Source organism: Saccopteryx leptura, chromosome 1 (genome assembly GCF_036850995.1).
Source record: "Saccopteryx leptura isolate mSacLep1 chromosome 1, mSacLep1_pri_phased_curated, whole genome shotgun sequence".
Lineage (NCBI taxonomy): Eukaryota > Metazoa > Chordata > Mammalia > Chiroptera > Emballonuridae > Saccopteryx > Saccopteryx leptura.
In genome coordinates this window covers 193,477,419-193,493,331 of record NC_089503.1, presented here as the reverse complement: position 1 = coordinate 193,493,331, position 15,913 = coordinate 193,477,419, and the positions used below count along the sequence as shown (strand labels likewise).

At 39.6% G+C, this 15,913-nt stretch overlaps 2 protein-coding genes across 6 annotated transcripts in view; one reads left to right on the top strand and one right to left on the bottom strand.

Moving 5' to 3' along the window:
- Nucleotides 1-15,913, top strand: part of HEATR1 (HEAT repeat containing 1) — a 55,737-nt gene that overhangs the window by 16,713 nt on the left and 23,111 nt on the right. For all 5 annotated transcript variants that reach the window (XM_066383681.1, XM_066383676.1, XM_066383688.1 and 2 more), the window contains 10 exons: nucleotides 1,129-1,340; nucleotides 1,593-1,714; nucleotides 3,256-3,447; nucleotides 5,694-5,877; nucleotides 6,012-6,148; nucleotides 7,525-7,717; nucleotides 12,440-12,609; nucleotides 12,925-13,083; nucleotides 14,806-15,048; nucleotides 15,325-15,456. In XM_066383681.1, the coding sequence (XP_066239778.1) occupies nucleotides 1,129-1,340; nucleotides 1,593-1,714; nucleotides 3,256-3,447; nucleotides 5,694-5,877; nucleotides 6,012-6,148; nucleotides 7,525-7,717; nucleotides 12,440-12,609; nucleotides 12,925-13,083; nucleotides 14,806-15,048; nucleotides 15,325-15,456 (1,744 nt within the window). The remainder of the gene's footprint in view (nucleotides 1-1,128; nucleotides 1,341-1,592; nucleotides 1,715-3,255; nucleotides 3,448-5,693; nucleotides 5,878-6,011; nucleotides 6,149-7,524; nucleotides 7,718-12,439; nucleotides 12,610-12,924; nucleotides 13,084-14,805; nucleotides 15,049-15,324; nucleotides 15,457-15,913) is intronic.
- The window catches only part of LGALS8 (galectin 8), a 64,756-nt gene continuing 50,095 nt past the window's right edge, over nucleotides 1,253-15,913 (bottom strand). The window contains exon 11 of the mRNA XM_066383705.1: nucleotides 1,253-1,329. Within this exon, the coding sequence (XP_066239802.1) occupies nucleotides 1,282-1,329 (48 nt within the window). The 3' untranslated portion in view covers nucleotides 1,253-1,281. The remainder of the gene's footprint in view (nucleotides 1,330-15,913) is intronic.

Genomic DNA, 15,913 nt, shown 5'->3' with positions numbered 1-15,913 from the left:
TCATTTCTCCTTGTACTGTTTTGAATTGGTGAAATTTTCATATCAAATTCACTTTAATTTTTTTCTTTTCATATTTGCAACTTAGTTACATAACACTTGGTCATGGTAATGAAATGGAACTAATGTAACACTTGCATTATAAAATTCATTTGGCATTGGTGGGTTCGTTATACTATTTTCTCTTTGAAATTTTTCTTAAATTGAAAAAAGTATAAATGTATGATATTCTAAAATCTGGAAAGTAGGAAAGGAAGGAGCTTTTATCTGTTTTATATAACTATATGCTTATTAAACAAATAATAAGCTCAGAAGCACATGATACCTGTGTAGGAAGTATTTGATGAGCTCTGGTTATTTTATTTTTGGTACCTAAACCTTAGAGTAAGAGAGGGTATCTTAACAAGTTTTTGTATCTCTCATATTTAATTCTTAGCACATAGTATGTGTTTAGATATTTTTTGAACTTATGAGTGAATTTCTGATTTCTAGTGGAGTTGAAGATAGTGTGATGTTTGGCCTTGGTCAGTAGGCTCAGTGGTAGATTGTCGGCCTGGTGTGTGGTTGTACCAGGTTCGATACCCAGTCAGAGGACACGGGAGAAACAACCTTCTCCACCCCTCCCCTGCCCTTTTCTGTTTCTTTCTCCTTCAGTCCCTCTTTTCTTCTCTTCCCCTCCTTTTCTCGCCTTCTCTTCCTCTTCCACAACCATTGCTCGATTGATTTGAGCATATCAGCCCCAGGTACTAAAAATAGCTCAGTTGTGAGCATGGCCCCAGATGGGGTTGCCAGGTGGATTCTGGTCAGAGCACATGAGGAAGTCTGTCTCCCTATCTCCCCTCCTCTCACTTAGAAAAGAAAAGGAAAAAAAGATAGTGTGATGTTTTGTGTTACAGCTAAGCTAATGTGATTTCTCAAAAAAGAAAAACGATTTGCCCAAGTTAGCAGTTTAAATTTATTATCCCAAATAATTCCTTTATTAGCACGGATTTTAAGTGATTATCTTGATGTCTCTGAATATTGTGTTTGGTGAGGAGACCAGTGTAATGTCAGATGAGCTAGAATGATAATTTTTTGCTATATTGAAGTCTTAATGTATCTCTGAACCAAATGTGCTCTTCTGTCTTTTAGGTACGAGATACTAGAGGTGGCAGCAGACGTATTACTTAGAGAGGAGGTGCTGAGTGGAAATGATGAGTTGGCAGCGCAGGTAGTAGTACTTCTGCTCCCGTTCATGGTCATTGCCAGTGAGGACCTGGAGTCTGCCGAGACGAAGCTCGCTATTTATTTATCCAAATCAGGAATCTGCTCTCTGCACCCTGTGCTAACAGGCTGGAAAGAAGGTGAGAAATTCAGTTGCCTTTTAGGAAAACTGAACAGGTAACACTTTAAAATTCTTTTGTTAAGATAAAAAGTATGCAATGAAAGAGAAACGGACCCATAGGCAAATTCAGACTTGGATAAAAGGAAATATAAAATGCAAACCTGTAAAAATTGTAAAATTTGCGTAAATTCCTTACTCTACCTGATTCTTGAAGATGAGTGTTGGTGACATAAGGGCCTTGTGTTTAATTTTGTTTTTGTTATTTTTACAGCTCTTGAAAATGTGATTAAAAGCACAAAGTCAGGAAAACTAATTGGTGTAGCAGATCAGAAGATGATTGAGTTATTGGCTGACAATATAAATTCAGGGGATCCTTCTTCAATGTTAAAGATGGTAGGTGTGCTCTGGAAGTCCAAACTCCAGGTTTCCTTCTTGTAATCATTTTAGATTCTTGGTGTTTGCTTGACTAGATTCTTGTTTTGTTTTTTTGTTTTTGTTAGTAACATTGGCATTTTTGAGTATTTTTGTTTTGCTTTAAACATATACCGTGTTGTATATTCTGCAGATTGTTGAAATCCTTAACATTTATGTAATTTATTTTATTGTGGTTTTATATTAGACCAATGAGAATAAAGTGTACTTTTTCACCTCCTATTTCCCCTCTCATTTAAAATATTAAAGTTCCCTGGCCAGTTGGCTCAGTGGTAGAGCGTCGGCCTGGCGTGCGGAAGTCCCGGGTTCGATTCCTGGCCAGGGCACACAGGAGAGGCACCCATCTGCTTCTCCACCCCTCCCCCTCTCCTTCTTCTCTGTCTCTCTCTTCCCCTCCCGCAGCCAAGGCTCCATTGGAGCAAAAGATGGCCCGGGAGCTGTTGTTGGCTCCTTGGCCTCTGCCCCAGGCACTAGAGTGGCTCTGGTCACAACAGAGCGACACCCCGGATGGGCAGAGCATCGCCTCCTGGTGGGCGTGCCAGGTGGATCCTGGTTGGGCGCATGCGGGAGTCTGTCTGACTGCCTCCCCGTTTCCAGCTTCAGAAAAATACAAAAAAAAAATGTTATATTTTTGTTAAAATAGCAAAATAAAGGAAAATTTATTTTGCTGTAGTAGATACACCTTTGTAAAGGTTTATGATTTAAAAACATACAATTGGCAAGTATCGTTATGTTTATTATAATTTCTGAAATTACTTATTTTTATAATACTTAGAAATCAGTGCTATGGCTTTTTTAAGGCTTTATATTTATCATCTCACTTTATTAAAATTGTCCACTGATTTGAGGGGGGTGAGGGGGAAAGAGAGAGAGAGAGAGAGAGAGAGAGAAAAGCATCATTGCGTTCCATATAACTTCCTCTATTTGGTTGCGCACTCATTGGTTGCTTCTTGTACATGCCCTGCATAAGGATCGAACCCATGACCTTGGTGCTGCAGGACGATGCTTTACCCACGGAGTCACCTGGCCAGGGCTGTCATCTCACTTGAAATGTTAGATACATAATACCTGGATAGGCCTGAGGTAGAGAAAATTGATGCCAGGGGTCCCCAAACTACGGCCCGCGGGCCGCATGCGGCCCCCTGAGGCCATTTATCCGCCCCCGCCGCACTTCTGGAAGAAGCACCTCTTTCACTGGTGGTCATTGAGAGGAGCACATTGACCATCTCATTAGCCAAAAGCAAACCCGTAGTTCCCATTGAAATACTGGTCAGTTTGTTGATTTAAATTTACTTGTTCTTTATTTTAAATATTGTATTTGTTCCCGTTTTGTTTTTTTACTTTAAAATAAGATATATGCAGTGTGCATAGGGATTTGTTCATAGTTTTTTTTATAGTCCGGCCCTCCAACGGTCTGAGGGACAGTGAACTGGCCACCTGTGTAAAAAGTTTGGGGACCCCTGTTTGATGCTACCAGTAATGGATGATGTTTATTTTTCTAGGTGGAGGATTTAATCAGTGTTGGAGAAAAGGAGTCTTTCAGCCTGAAGCAGAAAGTGACCTTTCATGTGATCATGGCCGTGCTTGTCTCTTGCTGTTCATCTTTAAAAGAAACTCACTTTCCATTTGCAATAAGAGTTTTCAGCTTGTTGCAGAAAAAGATAAAGAAGCTGGAAAGTGTGATGGCCGCAGTGGTAAGGAGTGTGCAGACCCTGGAAAATGAATGATGAGTAGAGAGACAGCCTGGCCTGTTGGTGAAGGCAGAGCTGACAGTTGGAGTCCGAGGTGCTGGGTGTCAGGTCTGAGTGAATGCCAAGCAGCTGTGGGAGCAGTAGAGAGTGAATCAGGTGCTCTCTTCCTTTTGTTTTTGTTTTTGTTTTTGTTTTGTATTTTTCTGAAGTTGAAAACGGAGAGGCAGTCAGACAGACTCCACATGCACCCGACCGGGATCCACCCGGCACGCCCACCAGGGGGCGTTGCAACCAGAGCCATTCTAGCGCCTGAGGCAGAGGCCATAGAGCCATCCCCAGTGCCCGGGCCAACTTTGCTCCAATGTAGCCTTGGCTGCGGGAGGGGAAGAGAGACAGAGAGGAAGGAGAGGGGAAGGGGTGGAGAAGCAGATGGGCACTTCTCCTGTGTGCCCTGGCTGGGAACCGAACCCGGGACTCCTGCACGCCAGGCTGATGCTCTACCACTGAGCCAACCGGCCAGGGCCGCTCTCTTCCTTTTGTAGAAAATTAATTGAATTACAGAATTTTAGGGTTGCAGGGTTTTGTGTCTGTACCATCTTTATTGGGTAATTGAAGTTGCTAGATATATCAGTGCTTGAAAAAAATATTCCTTCACGCTTGTTTACTAAAAATAGATCTTTCATATGAAAATAATTTTTTTTTAATTTATTGATTTTAGAGAAGAAGGGAGAAATATCAATTTGTTGTTCCATATAGTTCTGCATTCACCATTGCTGATTCCTGTATGTGCCCTGACTGGGGATCAGGACAGTGCTCTACCAACTGAACTGACCTTCCAGAGCTCTTTTCTGTTATTTTAATAATGCATTAGATTTGGCTCTCACCAGCCTACTGTTGTTTCTGACAGTATTACTAAGTTACTAGTTTGTATCTTTACCTAGTACTATATCTTGTAATAATAAGATTATTTCTTTTAATATCTGCAATATATAATAGTATTTTATTTGTCCTGCAAACTTCAGAGGGCTCCTCATAGGGTTTGCTAAACAAATCACATCCTTCTCACATATGTATGTACCTTCAGGATTTTATAAGTACCAGTCATGGCCATGGCCATTGATAGTTAAAGTTATGTAAACTTTAAAGGAATAAATCTTCATATTTTAAAAAGTAGCCCAGAGAGTCTTTTAAATTTTGTTATCTTTTATAAAAGTGCAATAACCTGAACTGTGTTTGTTCTCAGTGTTAAAAGTGGACAGCCTGACCAGGCGGTGATGCAGTGAATAGAGCGTTGGACTGGGATGCAGAGGACCTGGGTTAGAGGCCCCGAGTTCGCCAGCTTGAGCATGGGCTCATCTGGTTTGAGCAAAGCTCACCAGCTTGGACCCAAGGTCGCTAGCACGAGCAAGGGGTTACTCGGTCTGCTGTAGCCCCACAGTCAAGGCACATATGAGAAAGCAATCAATGAACAACTAAGGTGTCGCAACACGCAACAAAAAACTAATGATTGATGCTTCTCATCTCTCTCGTTCCTGTCTGTCTGTCCCTGTCTATCCCTCTCTCTCTCTCTGTCTCTGAAAAAAAAAAGTGTGGACAAATTGAGTGTTTTATATATCTGTAGGTATAGGGGGTTTATATTGTTTTATATCTAAAACCCTCCCTGAGAGTCATAAGGGTTTTATGCCACTGTGGTGGCACTTTAAGCCAAAAACTCCTCACTAAAGCCAGTTTCTTCTAAGCCTGTCTTTGGGCTGTTTTTCTTCCAAGTTATTATTGTGCATATGCCTGTACACAGTCTCATTTATCATTTTCCTACACCTTATTTCATATTTCTTTTTAACATTTACAGTGTAATTTCACATGTTAAGATTTTACCTGTTATTTAGAATCACCTGCAAGTTTGGAGATTTTACCTACTCTAGATTAGCAGTAAAAATGTGAAATGAATAAAGGCCCTTTAAGGGTCTCTTGGAACTTCAACTCCTTTCTGTTTAGAAATGTACCATTTGGTAAACACAATTTATATGAGTGTTTGTTTTAGGAATGGTGTTTTAAGAATATAGAGGTAAAATAAAGCATGGTTAGCTTAGTGTTAGACTGCTTTAAAAATCTGATTAAAGTTACTAATTTGCCTAAATTCACATAGAGTTTTACATATTACCCAATCATATACATCATTGCAGTCCACTTATGTAACCCATAATCAGAACCCCTTTAAATCTGGCTGTTTTTGTTTTCTTCCATTTCAGGAAATCCCCTCGGGATGGCATGCTGAGCTCATGATGGACAGAGGGATACCAGTGCGGCTGTGGGCACATTATATACAACAGGTCAACACCGCCCAGAGGGTTGCTATGGAGGACTCAGTGTTACTTTTGTTTTCGCTGAAAAATTTTGTTCATGCAGTAAAGGCTCCTAAATCTTTTCCTAAAGGTAGGACAAGGTGTGAATGTGATACCCAGGACAACTGAATTCTTGGCTCCATAACTTTTATTTGTGTAGAGCGAAAAGTCTCAGCAGAGTGTTCATGTAAGTCACACATTGTCTCTCTTGTCACGTCTGTATAGATAGTGTATGGTGGGATCCTGACCGAATGGAAGAGGACAGCAGAGACTACCTGCGCTTGCTCATCGGGCTCTTTGAGATCATACTCAGTGGTGCTGACTCCACTCACTTCAGGGTGCTGATGAAGCTTTTCATAAAGGTACGAGGTTTAGGATACTCTTCCCTTTAAGGCAGGGGTAGTCAACCTTTTTATACCTACCACCCACTTTCTATCTCTGTTAGTAGTAAAATTTTCTAACCGCCCACCAGTTCTACAGGAATAGTGATTTATAAAGTAGGGAAGTAACTTGACTTTATAAAATTTATAAAGCAGAGTTACAGCAAATTAAAGCATATAATAATTATTACTTACCAAGTACTTTATGTTGGATTTTCGCTAAGTTTGGCAGAATAAATCTTTATAAAACAACTTACTATAGTTAAATCTATCTTTTTATTTATACTTTGGTTGCTCCACTACCGCCCACCATGAAAGCTGGAACGCCCACTAGTGGGCGGTAGGGACCAGGTTGACTACCACTGCTTTAAGGTATTGCAGGTTATTTTAATTATGATAATTTTGAGTGAAAATGAAAGTAGACTTTTATTTTTTTAATTTAAGGGAGACAGACAGACTCCCACATGCACCCTGACTGAGATCCACCCAGCTACCCCCATCTGGGGCCAATGCTCTTCCCATCTGGGGCCATGCTCGCAAGCTATTTTTAGCACCTGCGGCAGAGGCTCCATTGAACTGTGCTCAGCGCCCGGGGCCAATGCGCTCAAAACAATCAAGCCATGGCTTCAGGAGGAGAAGATTTGGGGGTCGGGGAGTAGATGGTCATTTCTCCTGTGTGCCCTGACCAAGAATCAAACCCAGGATTTCTACATGCCAGGTCGATGCTCTACCACTGAGCTGACTGGCCAGGGCCAAAAGTAGACTTTTTAACAGTAGAGAGCATATGATTATAAACATGGGCCCTATAAAGTAGTGCTGTAATTATGACACCAGTCAGTAGGTTTGACATAGATTGTAATGCCTCCTGATGTGGTAGGCCTGTTCACATATTTTATCACAACAGCTGAGTCTGCTTGGTGGGTTAATGCCATTACCAACATAAGTGGTAATGAACAGATAGGTTATTTAGCATATGCAGAGTTACTTGGTTATGAAACTGTCACCGCACCAGTGACCTCCATGCTGCCAAGTTCAGTGGTCAGTTCTTTGTTCTTGTCTGATGTACCTTCTCAGCAGCACTGGACACAGTTGACACTGTTCACTCCATCTCTGAAGTACTTTCTTATTAATGAGGCTTCTGCAACATCATCTTGTCTCAGTATTCAGCTAAGTGTCCTTGTTCTTTTTTTATTTTTATTAAATGTGTTCAAGTGCAAAGTTAGCAAGTCCTCTGAATTCATTTACATCCTTCCCAACTTGCTAAAATACCACGTATAGAAAGTTTAAGTGATGATTAGACAAAGCAAAATGTTATAAAAATTAAACTTCACTATTTTTGTTTTTGTTTTTTAATTTAGGTACATCTAGAAGATATTTTTCAGTTATTTAAGTTCTTTTCTGTTTTGTGGACCTACGGTTCTAGCCTTTCATGCCCACTGAGCTATAGCGTGAAGACTGTGCTGCAGACCCAAGCCCTATACGTAGGCTGTGTGATGCTGTCTGCTCAGGACCCACAGTGCAGAGCCCGCCTGGCTTCTGCGTCTTCTCCAGGTACTGTCCATTGTTATGTTCTGTCCTGACCAGCTGTGACATCTTTCTCTGTATGTGCTGCATGTGGGTTGTAGTTGGGAGAATTTTTTTTTTGTAGTTTTTGAAACAGAGCATGTGCATACCCTTTAGTCCCGTAATTCATAAACTGTTGTCTGTTTACTTCTAAGTATTGCTTTAAGTGATAGATGTTGCCTGACCCATGGTGGCACAGTGGGATAAAGTGTCAACCTAGAACACAGGTCGCCGGTTTGAAACCCGGGGCTGGCCTGGTCAAGGCACATATGGGAGTTGATGCTTCCTGCTCCTCCCCCTTTATTTCTCTCTTTCTCTCCCCTCTCTAAAAATGAATAAATAAAATCTTTAAAAAAGTTATAAATGTCAATTGCAAAATCTGACTAAAATAAGAGAGAGAAGTGATGGTGACTAATCCAAACCATCATAATACGATTCAGTATTCAGCTGACTAGTTATAAAATGGATCTCCACTCAGATAGCCCCCCGGATATATTTCTTTCATCATGTGTAAGTCATTTTCAGGTTGGACGCTCACAGTGAAACCCTCCAAAATAAAATTGATATTTTTGATAAAGTAAAAATTTGCAAAAGATACAGATTTCATGATGTTGATGAAGATGATATTGAGAGTAAGTTGACTTACGACCAAAGCCATTGATACATGAGAGAACCCGACAGAAACAGACCATTAATGAAGTTGAAAAAGTTGATGAGAGTGATGAATGTGATCAATAATTCAGACTGGGATGATTTTAATATCAGAGAACTAAGAGTGATCCTTGGGAAATTTGGAGATGTTCTTGATTATTTTTTAGTTCCAAAATTGCTCTCTATAAATGTCTTATGAAAGCAAAGTGAATGATCATAACCTTTTCCCAGAACAATTTCTCAATGTTTGTCTTCTTAGCACTTTGGAAGATCATGTAATTACACTTGTAACGAAATTTTTATCAAATACAAGGTAAAGTAGAAATATACATTCAAGTTTTACTTACAAAATAAAATCGTATAAATGTACTTATTTTTCCACTACTTACTATAAAATTACATTCTCTGTTTAGGTAGATTTACTTTTAAGAAAGTTTTAAAGGCCCTGGCCTGTTAGCTCAGGGGTAGAGCATCGGCCCAGCATGTGGATGTCCCGGGTTCAATTTCCAGTCAGGACACACAGGAGAAACGCCCATCTGCTTCTCCACCCCTGCCCCCCTTCCCACAGCCATGGCTCGCTTGGAGCAAATTGGCCTTAGCGGTGAGAATGCCTCCATGGCTTCCACCTCAGGTGCGGAAAATCTTGTTTGCTGAGCAACAGAGCAACACCCCAGATATGCAGAGCATTGTTCCCTGGTGGGCATGCCAGGTGGATCCTGGTCGGGACACATGTGAGACTCTGTCTCTCTGCCTCCCCTCTCACTGAATTAAAATAAGAAGTTTAAAAAAAAATTTTTAAAGAGAACTTCCTGTACATTTTTTAACTTTAGTTTTCTACTTAATATAACTATTATTCTATATTGATAAATATAGAAATTTATCTTTTTTAAAATGTCTGCAGAGTGTTCTATCTTATGGAGACAGCGTAATGTATTAAAATGGTTAATTCCTATTAAACTTGTGATTTTTCTAAAAGGTATATATATTTTATTATGAGGTCATAACTCTTCCAATTTTCTAGCAGGTCTGAAATGTCTGCTATCCTTTGAAATCAAAGATTTGACATCAAAGGCAGTGACCTCTAAGGAATATGTCTCTTTGTCTATCAGTAGCAGGACCAATGGACTTCACTTTGCCCGTGGTATTACTGCAGGACAGGCTCCTGCCTACCCTTGCTGCCTTGTCATCTGTCACACCCCCCCCCCCCCCCCCCCCCGCCTAAAATACCTTTGCATTTATGCTGTCTGGCCTATCACAGTACTCCATTGCAGACAGGCAGGATGCACCTTGTTCTGTGTGGAAGATCAAGGACCGCACCCTAGAGTTCCAGAGGGCCTCAAATAGAAGGCCACTTAGTCATTGAATCCATTCACAGTGAGCTTCTAGCCAGACCTTGTCCGTGAGGGATCTAGAAGGTGTTGGCTGGTGTTTGTCGTAATTTATTTACAAAACATGTTATGCTGTGCAAGAGAAAGGTGTTGCTTATAATAATGTAATACCATATTACCTCAGGTAATGTAATACCATATTACCTGAGTTTCTGTCGGTGGCTTGGTAATCTATCATTTATTACTTTCTGGGCAAATACTGCATTCCATTCAGTCTTTCATACAACAGATCTTTGTTAAATGAACAGACCTTTAACATCATTTGTCAGATGGAGGCTGCCTTTGGTTTATCATGCCTGATCATATTATGCCTGATCAGTATAGTAAATTTATTTGCATGTTTAAAAGAAAAAGAGTATTTTTTCAGTTTTATGTAAAATATGCTATTTTATCTAAATAATATAATATATTAGAAGAATAAAGTCACATAGACATTTTAAACAGAAGATGCTCCTAAAAGCTGATTACTTAAATAACGTAGCTTTGACTTTACTTGTGTTCCAGTACCTTATCTGAGTATGGTAACCATAGTGCTTATAAAACCTTTGGACAATGTGGGTGCTTAGGGGCGCCCCTATGCTGTCAAAAATCCATGTATAATTTTTGACTCCCTAAAAACTTAGCTACTAAAAGCCTGCTGTTGACCAGAAGCCTCACCAATAAGTCATTTAATACTTATTTTGTATGTTATACGTATTATGTACTGTATTCTTATAATAAAGTAAGCTATAGAAAAGAAAATTATATTAAAATTATAAGGAAGGGAAAACTTACAGTATTTACTGAAAAAAATCTATGTATAAAAGGTCTAAGGGACAAGGTTGGAGTACTTTGAATTTGTTTTTGAATTTGAATTTTTCTGGAAGCTCTGCTTTACTGTACCGAAAATTTATATCTTGGCCTGAAGCTGCCCTTTGTACAAATTCAACTTTCCAGCTGTTTGTGTCTGACTTTGTTTTATAATTTACTGTTATGGAGGCCAGGAAGGATTTCCAACTTTGATATGACTTTCTCAGAAAAGTTTGAAAGCATGTCCAGCTCTTTTATAGCATTCCAGAAGTGGAAGGTGTAGATCAGATCATTTCTAGCAAAATAAAAACCAACCAACTGTGCTCCAGTACATAGCATGAAATAAAGCTTAAATAACTAATTATCTTATAAGGAAATTAGATATCTCTTTATCCCAGAGACATCTTTTCAAGAACCCCTAATCCAGTTGGTCTCACAGATGTATTCTGTTAGATCTTTGCAGCAAGCTTTATTAGTGCTGCTGAGCTGTGCAGGGCACAGGACAAATGGATGCTTCCAGATTCATTCTACAACTAGCATAACATTCAAAATTGACACAGGCAAAACAAAACAATAGGTCAAGCTTTTAATCATGCAAAATACTAAATATTTCTAAATTGATTTCAGCAGTCTATGGTTTAAGCATTTGTCCAAATAGAGTTCACTTCAACAACACAAAATTCATTCAAAATAACATAATTGGCCATCCATGTTCAAGAATAAACTCATACTGTCATGTTCCAAAAATCTGAAACGGAATTAGATCAAAATTGGAAATTACTCTTAATTGACAGCAAATTCAAGTAACATGATGAAAGTACCTCTCAAATCAAAAGCTGACATTTTCACTGCATAGCTGGGGAAGCAAAGCATTGCTGTTAAATTGTTCAGTCATTGAATGTGGTTTTGGAAGTACTAGTTGGTAGAAGTAGATGTTTCAGATAAAACTGACACCTCAGATGTGTGGGATTTTGAGGGTGGGTTATTCAGTAGGACATCTATCTGGCCAGCCATTTGGAAACATTTGAAAAGTTTGACTCCAGACTCATCCCCCAGATGAAAATTTCATGTAAACTAAAGATTTCATATAAAAAACTTAGCTCTAATATAGCAAAAAAAAAAAAAAAAAAAAATGTAGTATACGTGATCTCTAACAGATCAATACTTTTAAACTCATTTTAGTGGAGAGGGCCTTTCTAAGCCAGTGTTATTCAACTGCTGGTCCATGGACTGATGCCAGTCTGCTAGCGAAAGAGTTAACCAGCCTGATGTTGTATGAAGATTACAGACCCAGTTCTTATAGACTCTAATCCTCATACAACACCAGGCTGGTTAACTCTTTCATGGATCAGCACGGAATTTCTGGATCTAAGCAACATACAAAACTAGAAAAAATGACTAAAATTTCTGCATTGAAATGTAAAGTCACAATAAACATCAATTTAGGACAAAATCTTTGCAAAGCACAATTCATAAATGGGTATTTGCCTCTACACACTTGTGCAAGGGTGTGTATTCAGGGGTGTTTGTAGCAGTCTAGAAACAACCCAAACTTTTTCCAGTAAGGTACTAGTTTAAAAAATACAGAAAATCAGTGGAGACCTGTACAGCTTAAATGGACGGTTTAATTTAGCTTTGTTTGTAAAACACTTCCAAATGTTTTGAGATGCGACAGCAATTTCTGCAGAATAGTGTGTCTACACTATGTTCTCGTTTGTGAATTTTCGGAAGAATTTACCGACACATATCTCCCATTTTTTTAGAATAGTAAGCAGTGAATTGTCTGTGGAGAGGGGGTTTGAGTTAGGAGCAAAATTTTCATTGTGGGGTACTGCTTCCAGTTTTTTAATTGTTACTTACATTATTTTCCCTTTGGTTTTAGTGGTGGCATCTCTACTCCTTAACCTGCGCAGCCCTGTAAAGGAAGTGCGGAGGGCGACCCTTCACTGTCTGCAGGCCCTCAGTGGAGTGGCATCCCAGTTTCAACTGGTGATAGAGCACGTGGTTCCCAAAGCAGAGGAGATCACCTCAGATGCCACGTATATCGTTCAGGTAATTCATCAGCACAGAAGGTCGCATCGTGTGCACACCTGTTTCCTCCTTGACTTTTGCTTTTTGGGAATTTTGATTGAGTTCTGTCTCTGAATCTAGAAACTAATAGGTCAGTATCTACACATGTTTGTCCCCCATTTTTAAGAGCTAGCTGCTAGAAGACCCGTGTCTTGGTTTCGAGAGTAAGTTGAGGGGTACCAGAGTCCTTTCCTATTAAGGTTTCAAGAAGAAATGAAGTGACAACCTCCATAATTAGTATATTTAACCTTTATAGTTCTTTAACTCTTTTATCCAATTACCTTTTTGGTGCCCTAGGATTTGGCTACTTTATTTGAGGAACTACAGAGAGAAAAAAACCTGAAATCTTATCAGAAGTTGTCTGAAACTTTGAAAAACCTGCTTTATTGTGTATCTAGTTGCCCATCTTATGTTGCAAAAGATCTGATGAGAGTGCTTCAGGGAGTTCACGGTGAGGTGAGTGCAATGTCAGTGGACTGCATTCCATGGGGTGTCACTGAGGTCGTCGTCACTGCTTCTGCCCCAGAGAGGCACATGCAAAGTCACAGTTGTGCACAAAGAGTGAAAATTTTCTAACTCATTTTGGAGGGCGGGGAGCATTGTGGTGGGCAAAGAGATAGGAAACAAAAAGGCAAATATTGGTAAGTTTCTTTCCATTTTAAAATTGTGTGTTATCCCTGTCTAATCGTTGACTTGATTTAAAATGAATTTTAATATTACATGGGAAAAACACTAGGAGGGCTGCAGAAAAACTGTTGGGTTATGTGTGTCTTCTGGTGAAAATCCTCCAAAAGGTAATATATTCCAGCATAAGACTGAACATTCAAAGCCATATGCTCACTTTTTGAATGTACATCGTTGTACACTTTTTGGGGGTAATTCATAGCTTTCTTTCATTATGTTGTCAAGGAAACCTGTGGTACAAAGAAAGAGGTTCTGAGAGCCTTGTTGATGTGGTAGAGGGTTTGGTCTCAGAGGAAGACTTCCTCGTCCCGGCATCTAAATGCCTGTATGCTCCATCAGTCTTAGACTGGCTGCAACAAGGAGATTAGTAGAATGAGTAAAATGGGATAAAAACAATTTATTTGTATATTCCTGGTGGGAGCAAACAGATGGCATTTATCAGCTCTGTGTCATCCCAGTCTAGTTTAAACCAGGAATTGACCCTCTTGTTCTGTAAAGGACCAAAGAGTATTATGTTTCAGACTCTGCAGGCCATATAGTCTGCAGCTGCTCAGCTCTGCCTGCCACGTGGTAGTAGCGGAGATGGCGTGTGAGCACATGGGCCTGAGTGTTGGTGGCAAGGTTTGCAGAGTAGACAGTCCTTTGCATCTGGTCCACAGCTGTATTTTGCTGGCACCTGGTTTAGTTATGAAAGACTTCACATACATAATATGAATTAATATTAATTATACCAAGTTGGAAACATTGTGGAAGTATGCAGTGTCTTAGAGAAACTTAAATTTATTTTTATAGTCCAGAACTTCAACTTAGTTTGTATTTCCTGTTTTCAAAAAGTCTTAGGACACTCACAGATTTCTCCACTCATCTCTGAAGGGTTTAGAGCAGCGGTTCTCAACCTGTACATATGTATTTTCCGATGGCTTTAGGCGACCCCTGTGTTTTGGTCATTCGACTGCCGCCGGGGTCACGACCCACAGGTTGAGAACCGTTGGTTTAGAGCTTTAGACCATTATAGACTAAACTGTGAGAAGGGGCCTGAATGCTCCACTGGTATTTCATGTCCAAGAGATTGTCATTATTGGGGTTTTCTCCAGGCTAAGCTCATAGTCTTCCCATGATATCTTTTGAGGTCTTTGTGGAGGTTTTTTTGTTTTTTGTTTTTTGGTGTTTTTTTTTTATAGCGACAGGAAGAGAGACAGATGAAAACTATCAGCTTGTAGTTGCGTCACTTTAATTGATTGCTTCTCATACATGCCTTGACTTGGGGGATAGGGAGCTCAGGCTGTCAGTGACCCCTTGCTCAAGCCAGAGACCTTGGGATCATATTAATGATCCTGTGCTCAAGCTGGCATCCTCAGGATTTCAAACCTGGGTCCTCAGCATCCCAGTTCAATGCTCTATCCATTGCACCACCACTGGTCAGGCTATAGATCTTTGTTAAAGCAAGTAAAAACATGTCAGTAACTGTTTACTATTGAATTTTCCAAACTTCAGATGGTGCTGTCTCAGCTGTTGCCTATGGTTGAACAACTGTTAGAAAAGATCCAGAAGGAGCCCACAGCTGTCCTGAAAGATGAGGCCACTGTTTTGAATCTCATTCTGGGAAAATATAATGAATATTCAGCTTCTCTTTTACATAAGGACCCAAAAAGCCTAGATGTGTTTATAAAAGCCATGCACACAACAAAGGAGCTTTTTACAGGCATGCCGACTGTTCAGATTACAGCCCTTGAAAAGGTCAGTGACTTCTTTTAGGAAATAAAGGACATTCAAGCTTTAAAAAATGGGTAATGTTTTACTTGGAGATAAGTGAATTGAACATGTTTTAAAGGAATATGATTTATTTGACCCATTTTGCAAAATTAAATGATGTACATAGGTCAATAAAAATTATTGCATTATAACTGACAAAATTGGGAACAATTTTATGTTGTAAGAGAATGATAAAAAAATCATTTTGGGAATTCAAATTTGTTCATTGAGTTCAGTGGCCTTTTTTTCTCTGTTTTCTAGATTACCAAACGATATTTTGCAGCTATATCAGATGAAAAAGTTGAGCAGAAGCTTTTGCGTGTCTTATTTGATTTATTGGTGAACTGTAGAAATTCACATTGTGCTCAGACTGTTAGCAGTGTTTTTAAAGGGGTAAGTCGCAAATGATTTGTGATTTATTTGTCACTGTTTTTGTTCTCTCCCAAATAAAACCATATTAAAGAATCCTCCACCGTATAATACTTTCAGAAAGTCAGATGTTACCATTAACAAAATCACAGAAAAAGCGGTCATAGAAAAGTGGTAAATCAAAATTAGAAGCCTTCACCAATATTTTTAGTGTGTGAAATATTTATGGTTTTAACCAGGCAGGGTGTGTGTTAGTTTAGTTTTTACATGTGTTAGGGGGAATCTGCCCATTTTGTGCAAGGGATAGGAACGAATAAGTGGCCTGGTATTCACTTGGCAATAGCTTACTCCAGGGGTCCCCAAACTATGCCCCCTCCCCCCCCCGGGCTGCATGCGGCCCCCTGAGGCCATTTATCCGGCCCCACCACACTTCCGGAAGGGGCACCTCTTTCATTGGTGGTCAGTGAGAGGAGCATAATTC